Source organism: Podarcis bocagei (genome assembly GCF_964188305.1).
Source record: "Podarcis bocagei genome assembly, chromosome: 1".
NCBI classification, from domain to species: Eukaryota; Metazoa; Chordata; class Lepidosauria; order Squamata; family Lacertidae; genus Podarcis; species Podarcis bocagei.
The window spans coordinates 15509346-15536776 of NC_138125.1; the positions used below are offsets into that span (position 1 = coordinate 15509346).

Here is a 27431-nt window from a genome sequence, read left to right on the forward strand (position 1 = left end):
AGTTGCAGAGCCTTCTTGGTAGTGGCGCCCCCTCTTCAGATGTCAAGGAAAAACAACTACCTGACTTTGAGTAGATATCTGAAGGCAGCCCTGTTTCGGGAAGTTTCTAATGTGTGATGTTTCATCATGTTTTTAATATTCTGTTGGAGCTGCCCAGAGTGGCTGGGGAAACCAGAACTCTGCAACATTTCCTCATAGGGAAGTTAATCTACCCCCCTGATCAATTTGGTTGCCCTGCAGATGAGAATATTAAAAGATACACGTATTGAATAGTGTTTCTACATGTCTTTCCTAGCAGGAAAGGCAGCAAGTGACGGGATGTGACTAAAAGAGGAAGGACCTTGTTGTTCAACAGGTATTTCCTGTCTGGGGAGTTTACAGCCAACATTGCAGTTCTCTTGACATTAACTCTGCCTCCTGTGCTCCTGTACTCATGAGGACTAGTGGCAATCAGTATGAGAGGCACCCTTTTAATGCATGGGATGGGAGGGATTGGCACTCTAATTTAGAGTATCAATTCGCCACCAAAATGCCAGGTGTGGAAGTGTTGTTTCATTGAAGTGGGAATAGATTCCCAACCTGCAGCTAAAGCCCTGTGATACCACTTTAAATAGACATGGCTTCCACAGAGCTGCAATTCCCAGAGTTCCCTGGGAAGAGGGATTGATTGTTAAACTGGGAATTGTACCTCTGTGAAGGTAATAGGGGTCGCCTAGCAACTCTCAGCAGCTACAACTCCCAGAATTCTTTGGGGGAAACCATGACTGCTGCTAGATGTTGGAAAACTGGCATTGGGCTGGACACAGATACTAGAGTACGGTCAACAGCATTGACTGGGAAATTAATAAGCCAGGCCAGAGTGGCAAAGGGAAGACACAACCCCTTTTCCTTTTATAACATGTGGCGAATGTTTATTGAATATGTAAATTGTTCAGACGGAGGCAGGAATCCACCCAACACTCATGGGAAAATGTGGTGTGATCTCTTAGACCAATCAAACAAAACTTTATTACACAGCATGACAAACGTCTGTAATTTTATCAGGGCAAGTTATTTGTTGTTTACTGTTGTAACAATTGCTTTCTCAAAATGTATCGCCTGTACCATGAAAAATAAACAAAAACATTACAAAAAAGGTATGATTGTGCTTTAAAGGTGCTATAGTGAACATATGGCCTAATTTAGGCTTCGCCAGGCTACGTTTGGAAGAAGCGAGAGAAGAAAGAAGCGTTTGTTGAGGGAGCAATCTCATGCTTTCACTGCTCTAGACCAGGCACAGGCAAACTCGGCCCTCCAGATGTTTTGGGACTACAACTCCCATCATCCCTAGCTAACAGGACCAGTGGTCAAGGATGATGGGAATTGTAGTCTCAAAAACATCTGGAGGGCCGAGTTTGCCTATGCCTGCTCTTGATGATGTGAAGATGGCAGGCATGTGATTATATCAGCAGTTATGTCTGCCTGCTGCAAAAACTTCCTAGCTGGATTATATTACTCAAATTTATCAAATCTGTGGTGTCTTATTTCATGGGGGTGGTGCTGAGGCAGTGGCTCAAAGTCAGCAACCAGCTATCTTACCCAAGTGTGGCACTGCTGCCACACTGGCTCAAAGTTTCCAAGTAACCCAGGAGTTGCCAACCTTTTGGGGCCCATGGGTACATTTGGGCACCACCACAAAATGGCTGCCGTGGGGCGCAAACCCAACCCAACATGCACACTGGACTTCACAAAGCACAATAAAATACCCATTTCACAGAAGGCAAACTGGTGAGGCTCAGGGATGAGGAACCTGTCCAAGAAACTGAATGAATGGCTGCAATTCTATGTAATTCCCAATTACATCTGAGGAGACCTACATAGGGTGGCTCTGTGTTGGCAGCCCGAGAAGTGAGGTCATAAATTCTTTTCCTCTTACCTGATATCTGGATATTTACTGGCAAGCATTCCGACTTCAACCATGACAGTATCTGTACCTTGGAGTTTGATGATTTCAGCCAGGCTTGGGAGAGCATAACCCAGCCATTTGGCAGTGGACCCCTATCAAGTTAAAAAGACCACATTGAATTAGTCAACATGCAGATCCCCAGATAAAAATTAGGCCACCCATATACTCAAAATATAGAATCACAAGGCTAGAAAGGACTAGACTGCTATGGAGACCCTGAGACCCTCAAGGCAGAGTCCTCACCATATTCAAAGAAATCTGCTCAGGAGATTTTTGGCAGACAAGCCATATTAGAAACATGTCCCATGAAGGCAAACAGGTTGAAAACTACGTTGCTATTTATTTATTCTGCTAAAGAACATTTCAAAACACACACTTCAACTTTTGCCAGATGTCGAATATCTGGCACCCTCAAAATGTCCCCACCTCTTCAGCTCATGTTTCTTGCATCTCAATACCCTGCCCTATAAAAGTACACAGAAATTCTAGACTGCGGCACTCTACATTTCACACCGAAGACATGTGGATATGAAGACAGACATCTGGCTCCATTATAACCATGATACCAGATTATACATCTTAAATAATATTTTAACAGCTTAATATACAGATGTGATGTGGTATATATCTTGCCAAAGATATGTTTTGCTAAAATTTGTTCGCTGGAAGCCAAGAGTTGTGAGTCCTGAGACATTGCTGGGCTCAAAGATGAAGCAGAAGGCTGAGATGGAGGAGGAGGAATCAGAGAATGACCTGAGGGGGTTGAGGCCAGGGCACAGAGGCTGGAAGAGATGGAATGTGGCAGCCCTGGCTTGGGAAGCAGGCATCCCATTTCCCTTCTTCAGCCCTGGAGACTGGAGCACAGCAACAGAGGAAGATCACCAGCCCACTGTTAGAGGTAGAGGAACCAGGAGCTGCAGTGGGGGGCACAGCCTGGGTGGCGCATCCGTCACTGGGAAGAGATGCACCCACCTCAGTTTAGTCTGCACACTCAACAGTCTCGCAAGGCCCAGGAGCCTCATGAGGAAGTTCACCTTTGAAGCTTGGTGGTTGGGCATGCCAACTTGTTGGGACAACTGTGTGGCTTTCATGCAGTTCTGACCTCTTCCTTGCCCTGATCTTGGACTCCTTAAACTTGGACTGTGGGTTCTAGTCCGGCTAGCCTCCCCTTTCCTGCCATTTTTGTTTGTCAACTCTCTTGCCTGTGCATGTGTCGAGATGATCCACACCACACATTTAAAGCAAATGGCTTCCCCAAAGAATCATGGGAACTGTAGTTTGTTAAGAGTACAGAGAACGACAGTTCCCAGGATTCTTTTGGAGAAGGCATGTGCTTTAAATATGTGTTGGATGTGCTTTAAATGTATGATTTGGACCTGCCCTTATTTGGAAATGAGGATGTCAAACAAGGCTTATTCCCAACCATACGTGCTGAGCATTATGCACAAAAAATGCTTCATAGCACCTAGCGATGGGTGACTATCAATTTTGATTTTTTCTAATCTTCAGTCCTCCACATTTGCCCATCAGTTTGTGATTACTTATATATATATATATATATATATATCCTCACAAAAATTCACCGACACTCTGGTGTGAATTTCTTCTAATATATAGATTTGTAAGCGATTTTGCCCAACACAGGAATTTTTGCAAACAGTCTTCCCCAAGGCAATGCAATTTTGTACATTCTTTTCACAAAGATGTGTATTCTTATGCACACGCAACATGGGTACATGCATTTCTGTACACATTGCTTGGCTGGAGAACTGCATGGCAACATCTGGAGAAGGGTAAGATTCGAAGGATGGCTGTGCTTCATTTCGTGCATTGTTTCAGAAAGTGAAAATTAGGTAGGTTCATCTTTAAATGCAAACTGAATCACATTTCTCTCTCATCCTTTAAACCCCTATATGGCCTAGGACCCTCGTACCTACGGGACCGCCTCTCCTGGTATGTCCCATAGAGGAACTTACGGTCTTCAAACAAAAACATCCTAAAGGTCCCAGGCCACAGAGAGGTTAGGCTGGCCTCAACTAGAGCCAGGGCCTTCTCAGTGATGGCCCCGATCTGGTGGAATGCTCTGTCACAAGAGACTAGGGCCCTGCGGGACTTGACATCTTTCCGCAGGGCCTGGAAGACAGAGCTGTTCCACCAGGCCTTTGGTTAGGGCACAGCCTGACTCCCTCCTTTGGCAAACTTCACAGAAGTTTAGCCTAATGGTTGCCGTCAATTTGAGTTGAATTAATTTTAATGAAATGATTTTAGAATGTTGTATTATTTTATTGTTGTTAGCCACCCTGAGCCCAACTTCGGCTGGGGAGGGCGGGATATAAATAAATTATTCTTATTCTTCTTATTCTTCTTATTCTTCTTATTCTTCTTATTCTTCTTATTATTATCCCTAACAGCATGCAGCAGTAGCTTGTTAAATGTCAGGGGCTGCATGTTGAGACCGAAAAGCCCATGGTGAAAAACAAGACTTACATTCTCTAAGCAAAACGTGCACAGAATAGAGGCATGCTGTTGGACGAGCTCAGACAGGCTCTTTTGCAGTTCTGGGGTCCTCAAGCTAACCTTCTTCTTCATAAGCCTTGAAATGTACTCTTGGACCAGAAAGAAGTGGATTTTCTCAATGACAGCCTACAGCAAAAGAAGCAAGTAGTTAGTCCTTTGCGATCAGACGAAGGAGAGAGAAGATACACACAAATCAATATAGCTTGAATTCTAAAAATACCAAGAGAAAGACTTTCCAAACTTGCCTAACTGGATATTCTGAAAACAAACTGGTTTTTATAATTATCTAGAGCAGGAATGGGTAGAAGGCAGATTGGGGTTTACTGGAAGATCTCCTGAGTGATCTATACTGGATTGCAAAGATTTTTTGTTCCCATTTGTTTAATGATAGCAGCAACAAAACATCTTCTCTTTAAATTATATAGCTGAAATGCAGAAAACTTTTTTTTTGGGGGGTATGTGTTATTGAACTGTAACCATGTTAGCTTATGGGCTCTCTTAATAGGCCATAATTTGTTCCAAAAAGATTTCAGAAAAAATAAACATTGAGTGAGTTATGACCGCGAACAATGTACAAAGCATAAGAACTATCAGATGGGAACCATAAACTCCCCCCCCCCCGAAGAGTTCCTGCTGCACGTTGACTGTTGGCTCTCATAATTAACTCCATTAGCTGGGTAGATTATTTTAAGAAGACAAAAGTAGGAAATTTGAATGCATGACCCTTCCCTTGTGAGTTTACATTGGCTTTTTGGAACGAAAAGCAAGCTTTCAAAGGAAAAGGGCTCTTGTGGTTTGGTCAAGCCCTTGAGCTTCTGAAACTGGAAAAAGGTCAAGGACTACAAGCAGTAGAGAATGATAAGTGAGCGCAGCTGGTTTGGTAGGCCAAGGAATTGAAACGGAGGAAGTCTCTTTTTTGAGCCAAACTTAAGACGCTCGGCAGACAGGCTGGAACTGTGAATGCTGGATCCCTGCAGAACATCAACAAAGGGTGGTTTAAACCCTTTCCCCAGCCTTTCACTTCTCCCCTGAATTTCAATATATTTTCACCTAGTGCCTCCATCCTTTTCTTTTGGGTTTCTGGGAGCGATACCTCCAGTCCAGGAAGCCTTTTAAAATTTCTCCAACACTATACGGTGCATACACTCATACATAAGGGAAATGTGTGCGTACAGCATCAAAAGCAAAGCCTTTCTCAGGTTTAAACTCTCTTATAAACTACAGTGGTACCTTTGTTTATGAACTTAATCCATTCCAGAAGTCCACTCTTAAACCAAAGCGTTCTTAAACCAAGGCCTGCTTTCTCATAGCAGCGGGGGACTCAATTTACAAATGGAACACACTCAACAGGAAGCGGAACATGTTCTGCTTCCAAGGCAAAGTTCACAAACCAAAACACCTACTTCTGGGTTTGCAGTGTTCTTATCCAAGTTGTTCATAAACTAAGCTGTTCTTAAACCAAGGTACCACTGTACTGCCCATTTTCAGCCTTAGGCTACAGGAACTGATTAATCCCAGTGCCGGTCTTTGAAAAAACATAAAACTTCCTCCTTTTCATTAGCTTACCTGGCGAAGAGGGTCTTTGAGAGCTCTCAGCGTAGAAACATGATGTATGGCGGTTGCTATGATTTCATCAATAATATCAGTGCAGGAAGCCCATCTTCTCTGGGTAAACTTTCTAAAAATAGGCTGGGGGAAAGTTCAACACAAGAGCAACAGTTCAGGTTTTGGAACAGAATTTCCTACATTTGCATTTTTCTACTTTTGCACATTAGGAAAAAGGAACTGAAAAGTCTTTCAAAATATGGTATGCTACATTACAAAGACTGGAGAGGGCAGGGCAACCAGTAACCTCAGACAATTCTCACTAACCCTTCTCCTTCCAGGCTGGGTCCATCACAACAAGGGTGGTCAGATGCAAAGAGGGGACAGGACTCCTGCACTGTTCACAGTTGTGCAGAAGAGGGAATTTTAGCAGGTGCTATTAAAGGCCCAGGAACCCCTTCCTCTTTTTCATCTGGCGGTGCTGGCTCCAGATTTGGGGTGGAGGCATTGGGCAAGAAGGCCCTCACCCTCCGTCTTATTCCCCTATCAGTCTGTTGTTGCCAGCTCCTCCTCCTCTGCCACAACTTGCTTCCCAGACAGAGACAATGAGCAAGAAGGCAGTGGAAGCTCCTTCTCACTTCCATCCAGTACGGTTGTTTCCTTGCTCATCCCATATCCTCACCAGATCAAGAGGCAGCAGAGCAAGCCGGCTGCAGTGGCGAAGAGGAACGGCAAGAACAGGCTGGCCTTCTCCAGGCTTGTGGGCGGTGCCGGCCCCATCATTAGGCAAAGTGAAGCAGCCGCCTTAGGCGGCAGATGCTGGGGGACGGCAGCAATAGCAGCCTCCCGGCTATTCCTCCTAAGCCCTGGGGCTGCTCCTCTCTGTTGGAGGACAGAGACTAAGCTGCCTGTCAGTAGAGTGGAGGATGTTGCCAGGGTTGAAGTAAGATTCAGCCACTGGGGCAGTGGGAATAAGGAGAGGGTGCCATCGTGCCTGTTATGTACTGAGTTGAATAGGATCCAAAATGCAGCAGTCTGATTGGTCCTAGAACAATAGGATCCAGAATGCAGCAGTCTGATTGGTCCACAGGAGCCACCCAATCCAGCTCCAGGTGGAAGTGAATCCGCAACCTGATTGGCCCACAGGAGAATCCCGGAAGTAGCCAATCACATGGGGCCCATTGTGTAAATAAGGTATATAAAGCAGATGTTTTGAGGGAACTTCCATTCCTCGCTACTATGAGCTGAATAAAGAGCATGAAATCCACACTCGACTCCGAGTATATTTCAGTGCCCTTTGCCTCAGACAATAAAAAACATTGGGCAACGGTTGATGCCCTGGCCCTAATGCCTGAATGGCAGTAGGGATGAGGAAAGCAAGAACCAAGTTCTTATTGCCCTTTTTGGACGCCTTATTCGTTATAATTTGTTTTGTAATGTTTTATACTGCCCTCCGTATAAGTTTCCAGAGTGGTGAGTTATTTCTTTTAATCCTCTTTCTATGCACACCCTTTAACTGGCTGAGTGGCGTTGTCCTAGGAGCGGCAGTTCTGCCACCTCCAATATACTGTAGTAGAATCACAGAATTGTAGAGTCGGAAGGGACCTTGAGGGTCATCTAGTCCAACCCCCTGCCTTGTAGGAATCTTTTGCCCAACGTGGGGCTCGAACTCACAACCTTGAGGTTAAGAGTCTCATGCTCTGATGATTGAGCTATCCACAGGGCGAACCCAGAGGTGTATCACGCAGCTGTAGGGTTACCTGCAGTTCCTGAACCACGCATTGAACGAGCACATCACAGCCAGCGGTCTCAATGTCACTAAGGGTATTAACAATTTTCACTCGGGTATAGTCCTGTCCTGATGTTTTTTCAGCGTGGGACCTGAAGGGAAGAAAGAAAGAAGCTGTGGTTTGTCCTGCCCTTGTTTCATGACCTCACCTGCTGCCTTTAACTCTGCCCCTGCAGCGGCAGTTGATGAACTCATAGAATGATAGAATTGTAGAATCCATGACCAGAAAGAAGAGGAACACCAAGAAGATTGGAAGAAATTTAAAGACTATTTGAATAAATATTGTAATATTAAAGATATGTAACCACTTAAAAGAAACAATTAGGCCTAGGATTAAAATGGAATTAAATTTATAAATAAGAAAATGTACAATAAGGAGTTATGTAATATGATTAGGACTGTGATATGGTCTTTTGAAACACTGATATTGGAAACTGCTACATATAATTACTAAGAAATTCGGATGGAAGAGATTCGAGGAAGTCAAATACTATGTTTATGAAGATGGATGGCACTTAATTTTAATTAATTAAGTGGTAATATGTTGTATGTATCTTTTTTCTTTTCTCTCTTTTTCTCCTATTTTTTGTTTGTCTTTATTATTGTTGATCTCTTCTTTTTTACTATGTTTATCTACTGAAAATAAAAAAAATGGGGAAAAAAGAATTGTAGAGTCAGAAGGGACATCGAGGGTCATCTAGTCCAACCCCCTGCCCTGTAGGAATATTTTGCCCAACATGGGGCTCGAACCCACAACCTTGAGATGAAGAGTCCCCTGCTTACCAACTGAGCCATCCTGGTAGGATGCAAATAAACCCAGTGCCATCAAATTCCTAAGCAATGATGCAAAAAAACAACAACCCCAGCATCAACAAATTATGTTTGCTTGCCTGTAAAGTGCCACAGGGCCCCTTATTTTTTGTTATAGCCGAGCAAGGGACACCTGCGCTGTGGGAGGACCTTGTCATGTAAGTCTAGCAAACTAAATTAATGGATTTATGGCAGAGATGGAGCTTCCCTCTTAGCCAATATACAACATCTCATAATAAATAATAATAATAATAATAACAACAACAACAACAACAACAACAACAACAACAACAATAATAATTTATTTATATCCCACCCATCTGGCTGCATCTCCCCAGCCACTCTGGGCAGCTTCCAACAAAATATTAAAATACAGTAGTCCATCAAACATTAAAAGCTTCCCTAAACAGGGCTGCCTTCAGAAGTCTGGTAGTTGTTTTTCTCTTTGACATCTGGTGGGAGGGCGTTCCACAGGGTGGGTGCCACTACCGAGAAGGCCCTCTGCCTGGTTCCCTGTAACTTATGTAGCAACATAGAATCACTCTGCATGTGCTCAGGGGCACCCTTAAAATGCCTGGTGTGGAAAACCATATTAGGGAAAGTGTTCCTCCCTATACTTGGGAGCTGCATGTTTGACTTGCATTCAAAATAGTAATTAAAAATATATATAATTGGGTCCGCACTGAAACACTGCAGCCCGCCCTGCAGGGATGTAGTCTGGCACTGTACCATTGGTGAAGTTCATCCGTTTGACCATCTTCATTACATAAACAAAGCTTCCGTCTTCTGGAACTGGGTTGGACAACTGAAGTATGAATCATGTTATAGATGCTAGTCTGCAGAGGCACCCAATACTGGCCACGGGGGAAACATGGGATTCTGGCCTAAATTAAGACTGGCGGACCCTCTGTGACAGCCTTTGCCAAGCTGGTGCCCACCAAATGTTTTGGACTTCGACTCCCATCAGTCCCAGTTCTCACAGCTCCCATGTACCTGACCCTCCCACTATGCGTATTGCAAAACGACAGCGTTGCCATTCATTACTTACCGAAAACCCAAGCAACTGTTCATGTTTGTAACTACTGTCGCTTCAAAGTATTGGTTGTTCTTCTTCTCCCTCATGAAAACGTCCAGCGCCTTCTTGTAGCTAGAGAGGCAGGGGAGGAATGAGGTAAGGGTTAGAAAGTCTGTATATAATTCGGCATTGATATAATGAGGCTATTATTGGATTATGGTAATCAAAAACTAGGGACAGGGGTGGTGCTGTGGGTTAAACCACAGAGCCTAGGACTCGCTGATCAGAAGGTTGACGGTTCGAATCCCTGCAACGGGGTGAGCTCCCGTTGCTCGGTCCCAGCTCTTGCCAACCTAGCAGTTCGAAAGCACGTCGTCAAAGTGCGAGTAGATAAATAGGTACTGCTCCAGCGGGAAGGTAAACGGCGTTTCCGTGCACTGCTCTGGTTCGCCAGAAGTGGCTTAGTCATGCTGGCCACATGACCCGGAAGCTGTACGCCGGCTCCCTCGGCCAATAAAGCGAGATGAGTGCCGCAACCCCAGAGTCGGTCACGACTGGACCTAATGGTCAGGGGTCCCTTTACCTTTACCTAATCAAAAACTGATAAAAATTATTATCGAGAAAGCTGGCATCTGATTCAGAGCCTGCGCTGACATGATCTGAAACGCATTCCTTCGTGACCTTGCTATCCTACCTTTGCAGAAAGGCCAGGAGCTCTTCCAAAACCAGCGTTGACATTTGCTTGCCAAGCTCTGCGGAAATGCCTTCAGCTTCTTTCTGTTTGTTGTGGATAATCTAAAAACACACACACACACAAAATTCCAAGAGTCACCACTGCAGCTCCTACTTTAATATCCGGCAATCCATAGTTAAGAACATAAGAACAGTGGTGGGCTGGAGTCCAAAGGTTCCACAGATTTGCAGCGCTGGGAGGGACCCTGAGGGTCATCTAGTCTAACCCCCTTCAATGCAGGAATCTTTTTGCCCAACATGGGGCTCAAACCCATGAACCTGAGATTGAGAGCCGCATGCTCTACAGACATGGATGGACCAGTGGCAGCCTCCCCTCCTGCGGTTTCAAGCAACGTGTGTTCAGTTGCTCTGATTCTATGATCATTCTTTATTTATTAAATTTGTATACAGTGTGTTCTTAATAGAGAGCACGTGTTGCGGTGGGGTCTAGCAAGCCACCCCACTGTTGCTGGGCAGATCTGTTTGGATGGCCACAGGCTATAATAATAATAATAATAATAATAATAATAATAATAATAATAATAATATATTTATTGTCATTGCCCCCTTCGGGGACAATGAAATTACTTGACTGCTCCATAAAAACACTAATTAAACAATACAGTATAATACAGCAAGGGAGATTAGATGACTTTCAAAGTCCGGGCTTCCCATTCAGGGCCGAGATCGCTCTGGAGAAGAAGCTGTTCTTAAGACGGCTCACTCTTGTCTTCATCGTCCTGTATCTCTGTCCCGACGGCAAGAGCTCGAAGAGACAGTGACCAGGATGCGACGGATCTTTTACTATGTCCAGTGCCTTCCTATGGCACCTTGTGGCATAAATCTGCTCTAAGGTGGAGAGTGGGCAGCCAACAATGCTCTCTGCTGCCTTAACAACCCTGCACAACCCCAACCTGTCCTGGGTAGTACAGCTTCCGTACCACACACATAAGGGTTGTGGCGCTCATCTCGCTTTATTGGCCGAAGGAGCCAGTGTACAGCTTCTGGGTCATGTGGCCAGCATGACAAAGCCACTTCTGGCGAACCAGAGCAGTGCATGGAAATGCCATTTACCTTCCCGCCAGAGCGGTACCTATTTATCTACTTGCACTTTGACATGCTTTCGAACTGCTAGGTTGGCAGGAGCAGGGACCTAGCAATTGGAGCTCACCCCATCGCGGGGATTCAAACCGCTGACCTTCTGATCTGCAAGTCCTAGGCTCTGTGGTTTAACCCACAGTGCCACCTGCGTCCTGCGGGGTCAGATAATTGCAACCAATGCCTAAGCAAGCACTCACATTGCTTGTATTTTAATAAAGTTGTGGCCAAAATTATGTCAAAAACCTTAAACAAAAATTATGTGTGATGTGTGAGTTATAGGGCTGGCTTGGGGACCTCAACACGCAACACCCTTCATCCGAAGGTCTTAGGTTGGCTATCCTTCTCATTCCCTCTAAGTGCCAACTCAGATGGTTGAGTGGCAAGCAGTAAGTGTCAGCATTGCCCTAGAGCCAGTGCACCAACTGGACTCATGCACCTCAACCCCGTCTGGGCTAGGCGAGCTGGGAAGCACCGCCAGAGACCTCCTTCTCGCAGGAACAGGTCACAGTGCTGTGGACTCACAGCTTAGAGCTGAGAGCACCGGGTTTACTGTCTCAATAATACAGTCGTTGCGCAGCAGAGTTTTGCAGAGTCTTGCAGAGTATAAACCACTCGGAGAGCAGCTCTGTAGAATATCTTCCTTTTATTGTGTAACTACAACTATGATACAAAACTATATACAGAGCTGAATATTCTAAGCATAAATCAATGCTACACTGAGAGTCTGCAGCTGCACTTAGCAGCAATCTTATCTCTAGAATCTCTAACACTCTCACTTTCTCCGATACACTGACTGACTCTCTCTCACACACACTGATATGTTGCTGGGCAGAATAAGTAGATAGGCAGGACACGCCTCCTCCTCTCTGGAGAGCCAGCAGAGAGCATCAGGAGATCATCAGGAGATTCTTGGGTATGGGAGGGGGGAAATCTCCTCAGTAAGTCCCGTTCAACATACGCAGAATTGTGCTTCACTTCCCACTGATTTTAACGGGATTTAGAATCGTAAGAGTTGGAAGGGACATCCTAGGTCCTCAATCCACTTTTCCAGCATCCCTCAAGTGCATCCAGCTATGAACTGGATCGGGGAATGTGGCTGCGCAATATAATAAGCACATAGGGGATAAAGGAAAATGGCGACAGGAAGGAGGGAGGGACGAAAAGGGAAGAGGATGGGAACTCCTGCCCCCTGCTGCACTGCTATTTTCCATCAAAGGTGGGACTCGGTTTCACTTGGTTCTAGGTATGTCACCTCACCGGCCTGACCATGCAATTTATATCCTCAGCTGATCTCTGGCAAATGTAACAGAGATTAATCAGATAAATTTGAGGTGGTACAGTCAAATATCATTTATTCCTGTTGCAGAAAATCTGTAGAATATGGCCTTCTAAGATGAGGGGTTTTTTTTTGGGGGGGGGGGGTGCTTCCGTATCTCAGGAGACAAATTTTATTGATTTCCAGGATCTGTTGGGATTGACTGACATAATACTAAATCCAAATTTTAATTCAGGCAAGGGCAAGTGAGATAAGTTCCCTATGAAGAAAGTATTTACTGTATTTTTTGCTCTATAAGACTCACTTTTTCCCTCCTAAAAAGTAAGGGGAAATGTGTGCGCGTCTTATGGAGCAAATGCAGGCTGAAGCCAGAACAGCAAGAGGGATTGCTGCTTTCACTGTGCAGTGATCCCTCTTGCTGTTCTGGCTTCTGAGATTCAGAATATTTTTTTCTTGTTTTCCTCCTCCAAATACTAGGTGCGTCTTGTGGTCTGCTGCGTCTTATAGAGTGAAAAATACGGTATTTTAAACAGCTGATGGTGTAACTCTGTGTACAGTGGTATCTTGGGTTACATACGCTTCAGGTTACATACGCTTCAGGTTACACACTCCACTAACCCAGAAATAGTGTTTCAAGTTAAGAACTTTGCTTCAGGATGAGAACAGAAATCGGGCTCCGGCGGCGTGGCGGCAGCAGGAGGCCCCATTAGCTAAAGTGGTGCTTCAGGTTAAGAACAGTTTCAGGTTAAGAACAGACCTCCGGAACGAATTAAGTACTTAACCCGAGGTACCACTGTATTTCTCTCTCTGTGTGTATTTCATATATACCAAACGCGTGCACGCGCGCGCGCACACACACACACACACGTATGATATATTTTATTACCTGGATGGCATCTATATGAAGTTCACTGTGATAGTGACCAGCTAGTTTGGGTGGCTCGTTTCCCTCTGCCCACTTCTTGACTTCCAGTTGCAGACAGTTAGCCAGGGAGCGTTTAGCAGCATCCTTTATAAGGAAAGAAGAAAACACCAAAACACAGATTAGCAGCAGTGTTCACGTTTCAGTTACTCTGTCACCAATCGCAGGGCCAATCAAAAGTGTCTGAAGGGTCTTAAGGTCTAGGATTCAACTTTAAGTTGGCCAGATGCAAAAAAGGGCGGGACTCCTACACATTTAGTTGCATCGAAAGGGACATTTCAGCACAAGTAGCTTCTACACAACTATTAAAGGGCCAGGCACCCTGTCCTCCTCTTCACCTGTCCAGCTGTCCCCTTTGGGAGGGAATGAGATTTGCCGCTATGAGCTGTTTCACCTGTCTTTTGTTTGCCTGTTCACATGGAATGCTGTTTGTGATTGTACACAGTGGTACCTCAGGTTACATACGCTTCAAGTTACATACGCTTCAGGTTACAGACTCCGCTAACCGAAAAATAGTGCTTCAGGTTAAGAACTTTGCTTCAGGATGGGAACAGAAATCATGCTCTGGCAGAGCGGTGGCAGCGGGAGGCCCCATTAACTAAAGTGGTGCTTCAGGTTAAGAACAGTTTCAGGTTAAGAACGGACCTCCAGAACAAATTAAGTACTTAACCTGAGGTACCACTGTAATTATCATTTAATGTTCTGAATACTGATTTTAGAGTGTTGTTATTTCCTGTTTTATTGTGTGTTTCCCTAGCCTGGAACTATATACGGTGAAGGGCAGATTATAAACCCCATTTTTAAAAATTCTTCAAACAGTAATAACAAATTCTCACATAGAAAGGTGGCATTTGTATGCAGGTGTATTTTGATGCATTGAATAGAATGAAAGTTTATGAGTCATGTTGGAGGGGAGAGCACATGTACAAATTCAACACTTTGTTTGTTTTGTTGCTATTTTGTTAATGTTGTTAATATTGTTTTATAGATATGAATGCTGTTGTACTTTGTGAATCCTATAATATGATTTTTGATGTAACTGTGATGTTTAGCTTATTTTTTTAGTTGTTTTGTTAATAGGGTTACATAAATGGTAATTGTTTTATTTGGGATTTGGGATTGTTTTACTGATGATTTGTTAAGTATTCCATACTGAAGGAAGGTGAGGACAGGTGACCCCACCTAGGCCCGAAGTCCCCCCCCCCCCAAGCAGGCTCAAAGCTTCTCAAAGCTTTTCAAAATCATTTTCTCAGCAGCTAAGCATCTGCTCATTTGCTCTGCTCTTGCAAGGCAAACCGTTACTTTTATCAGTACAAGAAGGCTTCAAAAGGCTAATGAATAGACTCTGTCAGAGCAGGCCTGAGAACTGACTTTTATCTCATTCTAGTTGCAACATCTTTGGACATGCTGAACCGCATGTCCCCTTTCCTAGGAAGGGTGCCAAGAGTCCAAGAGTCCAAGACAGGAGCTTTCTGTACATGCTCAGGAAACCTCAACATGGGGCAGGACTCCTGAGGGAGGAGAAAGGGGAAGGAACTGGAAGGGGAATATATAATCTGTGCATATGACTGTGAACTCGTGCATGTTTTTGTGAACTATTGTAGCCTTACGAGGCTTTGCCCTCGGGTGGGAAAAATATTGCGCCTGGGAAAGGGAAGTGGGAGTCAACAGACACTCAAGGAATAGTTTCGGAGAAAAGGCTTTAATTTCTACCATCCATGAACTGGTAGAAGGAGCAAGTGTGATAAGTCACAAAAAGCATGCACGAGTTCACAATCATGTGCACAAGCATATATACCCCTTTCCAGTTCCCTCCTCCTTTCTCCTCCCTCAGGAGCCCTGCTCCATGTTGAGGTTCCTGAGCATGTACAGAAAGCTGTCTTGGAACCAGTGGCGTAGCGTGGGTTCTCAGCACCCGGGGCAAGGCAAGTAATTTGCGCCCCCTAACCCGTGGATTTTAGCACTCGAGTCTCTTCCGCAAGTCTTCAGGACAGCCATCCGAAGGCTGGCGCGGGGAGAAGGTCTCTCCGCCCCACCGCCAGGCTTCGGAGCAGCCTTCCGAAGCCTGGCGGCGGGAGGAGGTCTCTCCGCCCCACCGCCAGGCTTCGGAGGCTGGCGGTGGGGCGGAGAGCCCTCCTCCCGCCACCAGGCTTCGGAGCAGCCTTCCGAACCCTGGCGGCGGGAGGAGGGCTCTCTGCCCCACCGCCAGGCTTCGGAGGAGGTCCGAGGACAGTGGGGAAGATGCGCTGTGCTTCCCCGCTGTCCCGGAGATTTCCCTATGGACTTTTGTCTTGCGAAGGGCCGGCCAAACGCGCCCCCCCCAATGTTGCGCCCGGTGCGGCCGGCACCCCTGGCACCCCCCACGCTACGCCACTGCTTGGAACTATTGTGGACTCTTGGCAGGAAAGGGGGTGAGGGGGTTTTCAGAGTGTTCCCGTTGTTTCATTCTTGTGCTTTGGCCTGGTTCCCGGAGAGAAAGCAAGTTGCAATGTGGTTCTGAGAAAGGCCTGAGAAGACAATGGGCTCTGTTCTCTACCTTGTTGCAATCTTTTTAGTTACAGTAAGCGGAATGTTTCTGATGCTTAGCTGCTGAGAAAATGATTTTGAAAAGCGTTGAGAAGCTTTGAGCCTGCTTTGGTGGGGGGTGACTTTGGGCCTAGGTGAGGTCACCTGTCCTCACCTTCCTTCACTATCACACTTGCTCCTTCTACCAGTTCATGGATGGTAGAAATAAAAGCTTTTTCTCCGAACTATTCCGTGAGTGTCTGTTGACTCCCATCTCCCTTTCCCGGGCGCAATATTTTTCTCACTCGAGGGCAAAGCCTCATAAGGCTACAATACGATTTATGCTATTTTTATATTTTGTTTGTAAGCTGCTTTGGAACAAAAAGTGGCATAGAAAAAGAAGAAGAATAAAAAAGAATCCCTGCTTCCACAACCACTAACAAAAATAGAACATGGATAGTTGGGAAAAAGAAGAAAGAGAGAGAGATTTTCTTCCAATTAAGCTCCTGTGTGCTTGGGAGAATGTTTGCAAGGCATTTTGCAAATGAAAATGGTGCAATTTTCTGCAAGTCACCTCTTCCCCTTTAGACAGTCTTCCAAGTTCTTCTGCAGCAGGAGAGGTTGTGACCTTGCACAATCACAGCAGTTCCCAAGCTCCATCTCACAATTCTCCCTCCCCCCAACACATACTTTCATTTCACATACAAGATAATAAATAATAATAATAATAATAATAATAATAATAATAATAATAATTTGTATTTATACCCCGCTCTCCCTCGCCAGAGCTGAGCTCAGGGCAGCTAACATCAGTAAAATTACAGTAAAAACATAATAGGGGGAAAAAACACCAATTTAAAATAGAGGTTAAAATGCAATTTAAAATGCAGACTCATTTTAATAGTAGCCCATAGATCAAAACCATAAGGGGAGGGAAACATAAGGGTCAGACTGAGTCCAAACCAAAGGCCAGGCAGAACAGCTCTGTCTTGCAGGCCCTGCCGAGAGATGTCAAGTCCCACAGGGCCCTAGTCTCTTGTGACAGAGCGTTCCACCAAGTTGGGGCCAGCACTGAAAAGGCTCTGGCCCTAGTTGAGACCAATCTAACCACCTTGCAACCTGGGACCTCCAAAATGTTGTCATTTGTGGACCTTAAGGTGGGGCATACCAGGAGAGGCGGTCCCGTAGGAACGTGGGTCCTAGGCAGTCACATTATTTTAGTGCAGGAAATCTGAGCCTACCCTGAGCACCAGCTATGGCTGGACTCGAGCTCACATCAGCGGACAATTGTGCCTGCCTTGAATGAGGCCCGGCCAACACCTGTATTGCATGACACACCCTCTTACTTTGGGATCTCCTATTACAACACAATAGGGGCCACAATAAACAGAGCAGAAAGTGAAAAGGCGCTCTTATTTGCTCAAACACAAATTGGGTGGACTACAAAAACCGTTTCGTAACAGTGCCTGGGCAGATTACGAATAAAAAACGAACAGGCCTCTTACCACTTCGTTAGTCAGGTACGCTGCTTCAAACTGTTTGATCTGCCTGAGCGGCAAAAGGCTTCCGAGATGGGCTTGGTCTAAGTCTTTCACTAAAATGGGGTGGTTTCTGATTTCACTGAAATGACAAAAGAAGATCACATTCACATCCCTTGCAGTTCATTGAAGCTGCTTATTCCAATTCCCAAAGAACAACAGATATGAAAGCAGACTTGACTGCATAGCCACAGAATACTTGGCTCCAATGTGAAGCTGGTCTACGTTGTATAGCCAGTGTTTTTACATTTCTGACTTGTTCACAGCCTTGAGTAAACAGTTGATCCAGCAAATTCTTTATTGGGGACTCAAGCACAGTACTTTGCATGAGGCATTGAAACAGTGGTGGGGAAAGGATTTTAAAGGACTCGTTAAGAGAGCTGAATGGAACTGCTTTTCAACACACAAGAAATCCGAAAGGGAATTGGAGTTCAAGTGAAGTACAGTGGTACCTCGGGTTACAGACGCTTCAGGTTACAGACGCTTTAGGTTACAGACTCCGCTAACCCAGAAATAGTACCTCAGGTTAAGAATTTTACTTCAGGATGAGAACAAAAATAGCGCAGCTGCAGCAGGAGGCCCCATTAGCTAAAGTGGTACCTCAGATTAAGAACGGTTTCAGGTTAAGAACAGACCTCCGGAACGAATTAAGTTCTTAACCCGAGGTACCACTGTAGTCATAAGAACATAAGAAGAGCCAAGGCCCCATCTAGTTCAACATCCTGTTCTCACAGTGGCCAACTAGATGCCTGTGGGAAACAGGGCCTGCCACTCTGAAGCCAAATCTCAGGGGCATGTGAGATCCCCGAAAGTGCCCCATGAAAAGACCCCAGTGATCAAGGTGGAACACAAGGAATCAGGCAGTCTGTAAGGAACTTTGGGTCCAAGTTATATAGGGCTTTGCGAATTAACACAAGAATTTCGAACCTGACCTGGTGGCAATTGGGTTACCAGAAGTATTTGAAATGTTTAGCCATAACCCCATCTCGCTGCAAACCATTGCTTAATGATTCCCATTAGAATCAAAATGGGTGTCTCATACACACACACACACACACACACACACACACCGTATTTTTCCATGTATAAGACAATATTCCCCCCTATTTTTTCAAGTTTAAAATTGGGGGGTTGTCTTATTCATGGATAGTGCATATGGGGGATTTCTTTATTTGGAGTCCCAAAAAATAGGGGGTATGTTATACACGGTGGCATGTTATACAAGGAAAAATACGGTATATATTTTGTCATCATCATCAAAAGCATCCAAATGTGCAGCAGCAGAACATGCCCCAGTCAATTGAGCCCTGTCTCCCCATTCTGATCAACGGAAGAAAACAGACTTTTTCATATACTAGATCAGACTATGCACAGGAAGCTGTTCTGCTCAGTTCCTGTTCGCCGTGGTTCAGCCTCTCCTGCATTGTACATCGCCCCCCCCCCAAAAAAAAAACATGCCTACATTTCATTGGATGCCTGGATTGTTGAAATTCTGCTTCTGCAGTTCCTTAACCTTCAGAACCAGCATTTTTCAAGGGTGTGGGACAAAAGCCTGCCATGCGGCAAAGGCAGCCTGAAAGCCCTAGTAAACATGCGAAACATGTTTTCGAATCCCATCCCTCAATTCCATTTTCTGCAGTGTTCCTTCAGCATTAAAGGATGTGATGTGAGCACAATCAAGCAACTTTCCATCTCTTTTATTGGTTCGAGGAACATAGGAAGCTGCCATTTACTGAGTCAGACCATTGGGGCACCCAGCTCAGTTCTGTCTACGTTGACTGACAGAGCCTCTCCAGGATTTCTGACAGGGCACATTCCCAGCCCTGCCTGGAGAGGTTGGGGGTCAAAGCAGAGGCTTTTGTATGCAAAGCAGATGCTCTGAGCCACAGCCTAGTCAACAGCACAACTCATTTTGAGTGCAGAGTGTAAAGGGGAAGGTCCAGAATAGCTCGGTAGTAGAGCACACTCTTTGCATGCAAAAGGTAAAGGTAAAGGTAAAGGTAAAGGGACGCCTGACCATTAGGTCCAGTCGTGGCCGACTTTGGGGTTGCGGCGCTCATCTCGCTTTACTGGCTGAGGGAGCCGGCTTACAGCTTCCGGGTCATGTGGCCAGCATGACTAAGCGGCTTCTGGTGAACCAGAGCAGCGCACGGAAACGCCGTTTACCTTCCTGCTGGAGCGGAACCTATTTATCTACTTGCACTTTGACGTGCTTTCAAACTGCTAGGTTGGCAGGAGCAGGGAGCGAGCAATGGGAGCTCACCCCATCGCAGGGATTTGAACTATTGACCTTCTGATTGGCAAGTCCTAGGCTCTGTGGTTTAACCCACAGCGCCACCTGCGTCCCTATGCAAAAGGTAGACCTGAGTAATATCTCTGTCTGAAACCCTGAGAGCAACTGACAGTTAGATGCACTAATGGGCTGACTCTTTATGAACCAGCTGTTTGTTTGATGCAGAATTTGGGTGGTAGATGTTGAGATGTGGGAAAGAAGAAAAGGTTCAGCCAGTGAACAGAGAGGCACACTGTCTGCTTTTGGGCTGGCCAGACTTGCAGCGTAACCCGGACGCAGGGCAAAACCGCTACTTACTTTGGATAGATATTCTGCACCCAGGTGAGGAGGAGGTAAGTGTCCTTCCTGCCCAGTTCGAACTGGGCAACCATCTCAATCTGAGAAGAGAAGCACTTGTGGTAGAACTGCGCATAGGTGCTGCACACTTGAAAGTCCTCCGGGTAATGGCACTTGATGTATTTCACCACAGTGATCAGGTCATCTTTCATAGCCTTCCCCATGTGCAGGAAGCTGTGGGCGGTTGTCGAGAGGCCCTCGTTGCTGTCAAACGGAGGCTCTTTCATTCTGTCGGTTACGGACTCCTGGACTGTACTCCTCCACTCGTCCTTCCATCTTCTGGGCCGGCAATGCGCAGCTTTCCCAGATGCCTTTTCTTCCAACGTGCATCTCCTGTCCTCCTCCACCTGTTCTGCTACTGTCCTCACTGCATCCCTCAGGAGTTCTGGCTCAGCCTGCGCGATGCTAACGGACGACCGGATGATCCTGAGGACCTCTTGCTTCAAAAGCCCAAACAGATCTTCAATTTCACTCTGATGGTCCACATGGTCCTCTTTGCGCTTGCTGCCAGAGTCACTGCTGCATTCCCTCTCCATGGCCAGGAGATGCTGGCTGGCTTCGAAGAATCTTTGATCTTTAATCAGTTCCCTGATTTGGTCAGCTGGCAAAACAAAAGGAAAAACAACTTGGTACACAATAGCATGGAGATTCAAATTTCATTTGTCCATGCATTTAACTTACATCCTGCAGTACCAGTAGACGCATGAACAGCTCATAATTTGAGAGTAGAAACGATAGATGTCTTGTCCCTGTTTCCAGCAATTTATGTTATTGTTTCCAGTAACTGGTAGTCCAGTTCCAGTAACTGGTTCCAGTAACTGGAAATCCTCTTTCCGCATCAATCTTACTTTTTTAAAAAAAAATTGCAGAAAAATCTATATTTAAATATGTATATAAGTACATGCTTTTTTATAAGTACATGCTTTTGATTGCATTTTCTTTATTATATGAGAAAACATTTTTATAAAACATTTTTTTCTCTGAGTATGCATTTCTAAATGTATTTTATACATTTGGAAACATACGTAAAAGGGCACCGTTGAGCCCCTGAGCACCATGTTGGAAACCCCTGCTCTAAGAGACCAATAAATATGGTCAGAAGAGAATCTTAATTGATGGACAAATTTATGTTGGGGGCAGGTGGTCCTTCGGGGTGGTCATACTGTACCTGTAACTGCTTTGCTTTCCTTTTCACTTGGAGGGTCCTTCTCTGCTCTTAAGGGTTTTATTCTGTTTTCCCCAAGTGCAAAGTACTTCATTTGATCAACGAATCTTTTCTGCAATGGTATCTTCTTTTTCTTCTTGTTATTTTGCTCAGGAGTACAATGGCATGTGGCACTGTTTTTCGAAGGCAACCCTTGACTTTCAGTTTTCACCTTGTCCTTCGGCGGAGTTTCTTCTGTTGAGGATTCGATTGACGTGGAGTCAAATTCTGATTCGGAAGACGTTGAAGGCTTGGGAGCCTCACTTTGGACCTTAGATTTTGAATCCTCGGCTTTTACAGGACCGCTAGAGAATATGGTGAACATTTTCATTCCCATCATCTTCTAAGCCTGCAAATGACAATTAAGAAGTTGTCAGGTTGCAGATTTGCATTCAAGAAGCCAAAAAGGAAAACCACCCAATGGTCAAAGGTTAGACAGAGGAAGAAAAGTTCAGTGACCAGCTCCTGTGTTTAACAAAACAGTGAAAAAAGCTGATACTTATTTAAATATTTAGTAGCACAACAGCACTTTTAGTGGACACCGTGTCATTTGCGACACATACAAGTTCACTTATCTGAGTGATGTTCTCATACCCTCCAAGTGTCCCGATTTTCCACGGACAGTCCCGGATTTATAGATGCCATCAAAGTTTCTGATTTGATCCTGGAATGTCCTGCTTTTCCTTAAGATGTCCCTATTTTCATCGGAGAGATGTTGGAGGGTATGGAGTTATGCAACCCCCGAGCCAAGGAGATAAGTCACTATACAACATTTAGCAGACACCTGAAGGGTATTTTTTTAATGTTTAATGGTTTGTTATGTTTTCAGATGGGACGCGGGTGGCGCTGTGGGTTAAACCACAGAGCCTAGGGCTTGCCAATCAGAAGGTTGGTGGTTTGAATCCCTGCGACGGGGTTTAACCCACAGCGAATTAAGTTCTTAACCAGAGGTACCACTGTATATAGATGTAAATTTCGAAGTAATCACTATAATGGAAATAGCAACACATCTTACCATATTGGAGAAGAGAGTGGCCAACTGAGCTGTGTACATGCCCAGTCTGGTACCCAACTCCAAAGCCCATCTGCTCTCCCTCCCCACGATTCTTTATCTTTAAACCGCACATGGACCAGGCGGCCCTTCAGATAGAGAGGACTGTGAAGTGTGAGATTAGGCTACCTTTTCCACTTGAGTTTTTTGTGCAAAATACTTTTGGGTCTGCCAGTGGAATGGACACCATTATTAGCAGAATGGGTTTCCCCTTCTCTGCAGTTCCCTTGACCCCTAAAAAAAACATGCTCTGGAACAGTTTGAGAGTGGGGGCTGCAATGTGGGGTGGGGGGGGGAGAGGAAGGGAAAGTCCATCTGTGCAATGATGATGCCCATAATCTCCCCCACAGTAATTCATGGAAAAATCACAGTGAACATCAACTGATTTCATTGGTCCCAATGGAACATTTGTCACTGACTTCAGCCGAGTTTGTTTTTCTTTCTTTCTTTTACTCTTTTGAGATTTTCCAGTGAAGTGGAAAAAGTGTTCAATTACTTGTAGAAGAAGAAGAAATGATTCAGGGACATGTGAGTGACAGCAGCCTTGCCACTGGAACGGTCACATGGCACGGTTTCTGGAATAATGTGTTTTTAAAAAGGCAAACTCTCTTGTTTATTTTAGTGGTGACACGGAAGCCAGACAGGCATCTCAAGGGAGGGATACATCTTTGATGCAGCACTAATTATATTTCAGAAACAATGGCTGTATAATTTTCCAAGTTTATGTTGCCCAAGAAGGATAGCGGAAACCATGCAATTCTCCCTTTGTTAAACTGCACTCCAGAATTCCTTTTTTTTTTAAAAAAAAACTTTTTAAAAAAAGTTTCACATGATATTTATTATTACTTGGTAGAATCACAGAATAATATGATTGTAGAGTTCGAAGGGACCCTGAGGATCGTCTAGTTGAACCCCCTCAATGCAGGAATCTCAGTGTTTTTTAGTATAGGATTATGCATGGGGACCGTGTAAAGCAGGGTGAGTTGGTTTGAAAACTTTAAATCAAGGCAATTCAAAACAGCAATTTATTTTTAAAAAACCATCATGAAAAAAAGGGGGGAAAGCAGATTTGAACAATTGATTATTATCAAGTTCCCCCAATGGCACACGGTCTATTTCCTAAACAACGATGCATGTAAGCATGCCTATGGACAACTAAATATACCACCTGCTGCTTGACTAAACTTCATGTTTATATTAGAGGATTACTGTATGTACAGGGTGAGTTAGTTTAAAAATCTTTGCATTGCCTTGATGAAGAGAAGAGTTCGAATTTGATATCCCGCTTTATCACTACCCGAAGGAGTCTCCAAGCGGCTAACATTCTCCTTTCCCTTCCTCCCCCACAACAAACACCCTGTGAGGTGAGTGGGGCTGAGAGACTTCAGAGAAGTGTGACTGGCCCAAGGTCACCCAGCAGCCACATGTGGAGGAGCGGAGACGCGAATCCGGTTCACCAGATTACGAGTCCACCGCTCTTAACCACTACACCACACTGATTTAAAGTCTGCAAACACATCATTATAAAAAAGGAAGGGAGCAGTTGATTTAAATCAGAATAAAATCAGGTTTCCCAATGACACACTGTAGATTTCCTAAATAATGGTCCATGCTAAGTGTACAATTAAATTTATTTATTATCATTATCCCATGTGTCGACTGCTCTTCCTCCCAAAGGAGCCCAGCATGGCATCTGTTATGATATGTTAACAGTATACAGTATACTCTTTCCAGTGCTGCTCCTTTCAGTTTCGTTTTCCGTTTTCCCCTAAATCATGTTTCAATCCCACCATTGCTCCCATTCCAAAACCTTTGCTCATGCGAGTCATCTGTTTTGGATTAGGGACAACTTCTTTGATTACAGACGGAACTTTTCCGAGGCAAACAGTTTGTGGCATTTACTTTCCTAAACTGAAAAGGAAATGCCTTTTGCTTATACAATTGAAGATTTAAGAGAATACAGATTGCAATACAGTGTTATTCACAGTTCCTTGGGAGTGAGATGCATTGAACTCAAAGGGTTTTACTTCTGAGCATATAATATGTATAGTAAAGAGTATAAAAAGCAGGAGCGCACACGATCACCCAGTTGGACACCGCAAATCTAGGGGGTCATGTAGTCAAACTCCTTGCTTAGTGTGAGACTCTTGCAACCACAGACTCCCTGCTCAGAGAAGGAACCTTGTAACTACTGAATCCCAGACAGAAAGCCATCCAGAATTCCCTCCCCCCATATGATTGCTTCTATAGAAGTCCCTCATCCTGCTCTCACAGTGGCTAATCAGTTGACAGTAGGAAATCCACAAGCAGGACATGAGTGTGATAAAGCACTTTTGATTTCCAAGTCATGAAATGAATGCACCATTTACATAAGAGCTTTTTAGGAACAGGAAAGGCACTATACTGTGCTTGACTCTTATTACTTTGGTTAGGTTGTCGGATTAGTAGATCCAAACCTATTAACAGCATCTTCTTTTGGGTGCTTTGCATTTATTTTAGCAAGGCATCAGAGGCTCCTGAGACCTGGCCATGTATTGAGAGAAGCATGCCAGCCCACTCTCTTCTCCTGTGAGCAAACTGGATTTAAAGGGTGCAACTTTTTCTTTCTTAGTAACCTTTTCTTCTCAACAAGTGCAAAACAATGACTCCCAAGGTCTTTTTGTCGGGTTTGCTTGGAAGAGCTGAGGCAGATTGTGTTTTTTAAAGCGTGTGCAATAGCAGAAACTCCCTGTTGTTGAGTCATTTTCCTGATAAGCTTAAACTGCTCTTCGCTTACACTAAATAAAGTAATGCAAACATAAAACATTGGCCAGGTCTGCTTGTGAGTAAGTATGCTTAGGATCACTGAGACTACAGAATTCCACATTCAACATTGCAGTCACACGATCCACACACAGAGCATGCGAGAGGACATGTGCTTGCCGTGTCACGTGTGAAAGAGGTACAGTATTTGACATTAGTGTGAACTAGCGTCAACAGTGCAAGACAAGCTCAAAGACTGCATGGAAACCTCTCTGTGCCCTTGTCTATTCTGTGCAATTCTGAGTTGAGCAGGAGTTCCAATTTGGATCACAGAATCATAGAATTGTAGAGCTGCAAGGGACCGCGAGGGTCATCTCGTCCAAGCCGCCCTGCAATGGAGGGACCTTTGACCCTGAGATCACGAGTCTCATGCTCTGCTGACTTGAGTTACAGTCTAACCCAAAAATGCTAGTCAATGGATCTCAAAATTTAGGTCCCACCAGAGTCCCATAACCAGGAGCTGTATGCTAGATCCAGATGCATCAACATCTGGTTTACAGGGTGCAATAGTTACACCATGGGTTGGAAACCTGTGTCCTGCTTGATGTAACTGGACTACAACTCCCACCATCCCCCACTGGCCATGCTGGTTGGGGCTGATGGGTGTTCAACATCAAGAGGGTCACAGGTCCTCCGCCCCAAGCTGCCCAAGTCACACATACAAAGCAGCATCTAGCTGTGCTGGAGGAGACTCTTGAGAGTCCCATGGACTGCAAGAAGATCAAACCTCTCCATTCTGAAGGAAATCAGCCCTGAGTGCTCACTGGAAGGACAGATCCTGAAGCTGAGTCTCCAATACTTTGGCCACCTCATGAGAAGAGAAGACTCCCTGGAAAAGACCCTGATGTTGGGAAACATGGAGGGCACAAGGAGAAGGGGACGACAGAGGACGAGATGGTTGGATAGTGTTCTCGAAGCTACCAGCATGAGTTTGACCAAACTGTGGGAGACAGTGGAAGACAGGAGTGCCTGGCGTACTCTGGTCCATGGGGTCACAAAGAGTTGGACACTACTAAACAACTAAACAACAACAGCAACAAAGCTGTGACCATCACTGCCTACAGTTGCAAGTCTAAGCTCACTTACCTGGGAGTAAGCCCCACTGAATTCAGTGGGCTTTACTTCTGAGTAGATACGGTTAGGCTTCCACAGCAAACCAGCACAGACCTTGCCAAACCCAGCCCTGCCCGGCTTAACTTAATTTTCACACATTGTTGCTGCAACGAAGTGACACAGCACTCGGAGGCACCTGAACGCCAGCCACCCTCTTCCCTCTTCCGGGAGCTCCAGGGGCAAATTTTGCATGAGCCTGTGAAGGCTGCAGTTGGAAGGGCATCAGTTCATCGGGAGGCATCAGCCAGAGGGGCGAAAAATAACAAGTCCTGGCTGGACTCACTTGGAGAGTTTGTTGTTGCACAAGACCAACCGGAGAGCTCGGTTTACAGCAAGCTCCCGGGCTCCCAGCAGAGCGCAAGGCAGGCGGATCAAGCAGTCGACCAGCGAGGGGAAGAGGGGCTGGCGACCCCCTTAAGGCGGTCTGAGATCAGCCACGTGGTGGGAGAGAAGGACCCAGCCCTGAGATCAGGAGTTGGGGAGCGGGGCAAGAAGGACTTACAGCGGATTCTGGTTGACTTTGGATCGGGGATGACGGGATGGTTGCTCTTCCTTTCTCTCTGTCCCTCTCCCTGGGTTGACTGCAGCGCGGTTTCTAATTTTCTAGAGAGCACCCAGGGTTATAAAGCAGGGAGGAGGAGGAAGAGGAGGGGAAAGGCGAGGTTACCACGCCCGCCACCTTCCCCCGCTCCCGCGTGGGCGCCTTTGGAAACTCCGTCTAGCTTGCATCAGGTTAGGTGGTTAGAGATGCGCAAGGAAATTCCAGAAGGCGGGTTTTCCTACTCTGGAGCGCAGGGAGAGAAGTCAATGACCAGGACTTGTTCTCTCCTCAGTGGCAGCAAAAAGCCTGGGATAGGCATTGCAGGAGGTCTGCGCCAAATGATTTTCAGAGCGAGGGATTTATTTGGAGAAAAAGCCAGGAAGAGGAGACACGACG

General features: G+C 45.3%; 1 protein-coding gene across 1 annotated transcript in view; it reads right to left on the bottom strand.

Moving 5' to 3' along the window:
• TNFAIP2 (TNF alpha induced protein 2) overlaps positions 1-27122 on the bottom strand; it is a 28890-nt gene extending 1768 nt beyond the window's left edge. Inside the window, exons 1-11 of the mRNA XM_081192405.1 lie at positions 26997-27122; positions 21493-21877; positions 20286-20925; positions 17663-17777; positions 13617-13739; positions 10316-10416; positions 9655-9753; positions 7768-7888; positions 6029-6151; positions 4433-4588; positions 1916-2037 (exon numbers count right to left, since the gene is read on the bottom strand). Of these exons, the coding sequence (XP_081048531.1) occupies positions 1916-2037; positions 4433-4588; positions 6029-6151; positions 7768-7888; positions 9655-9753; positions 10316-10416; positions 13617-13739; positions 17663-17777; positions 20286-20925; positions 21493-21868 (1976 nt within the window). The 5' untranslated portion in view covers positions 21869-21877; positions 26997-27122. The remainder of the gene's footprint in view (positions 1-1915; positions 2038-4432; positions 4589-6028; positions 6152-7767; positions 7889-9654; positions 9754-10315; positions 10417-13616; positions 13740-17662; positions 17778-20285; positions 20926-21492; positions 21878-26996) is intronic.
• Between the last annotated feature and the right edge of the window lie 309 nt (positions 27123-27431).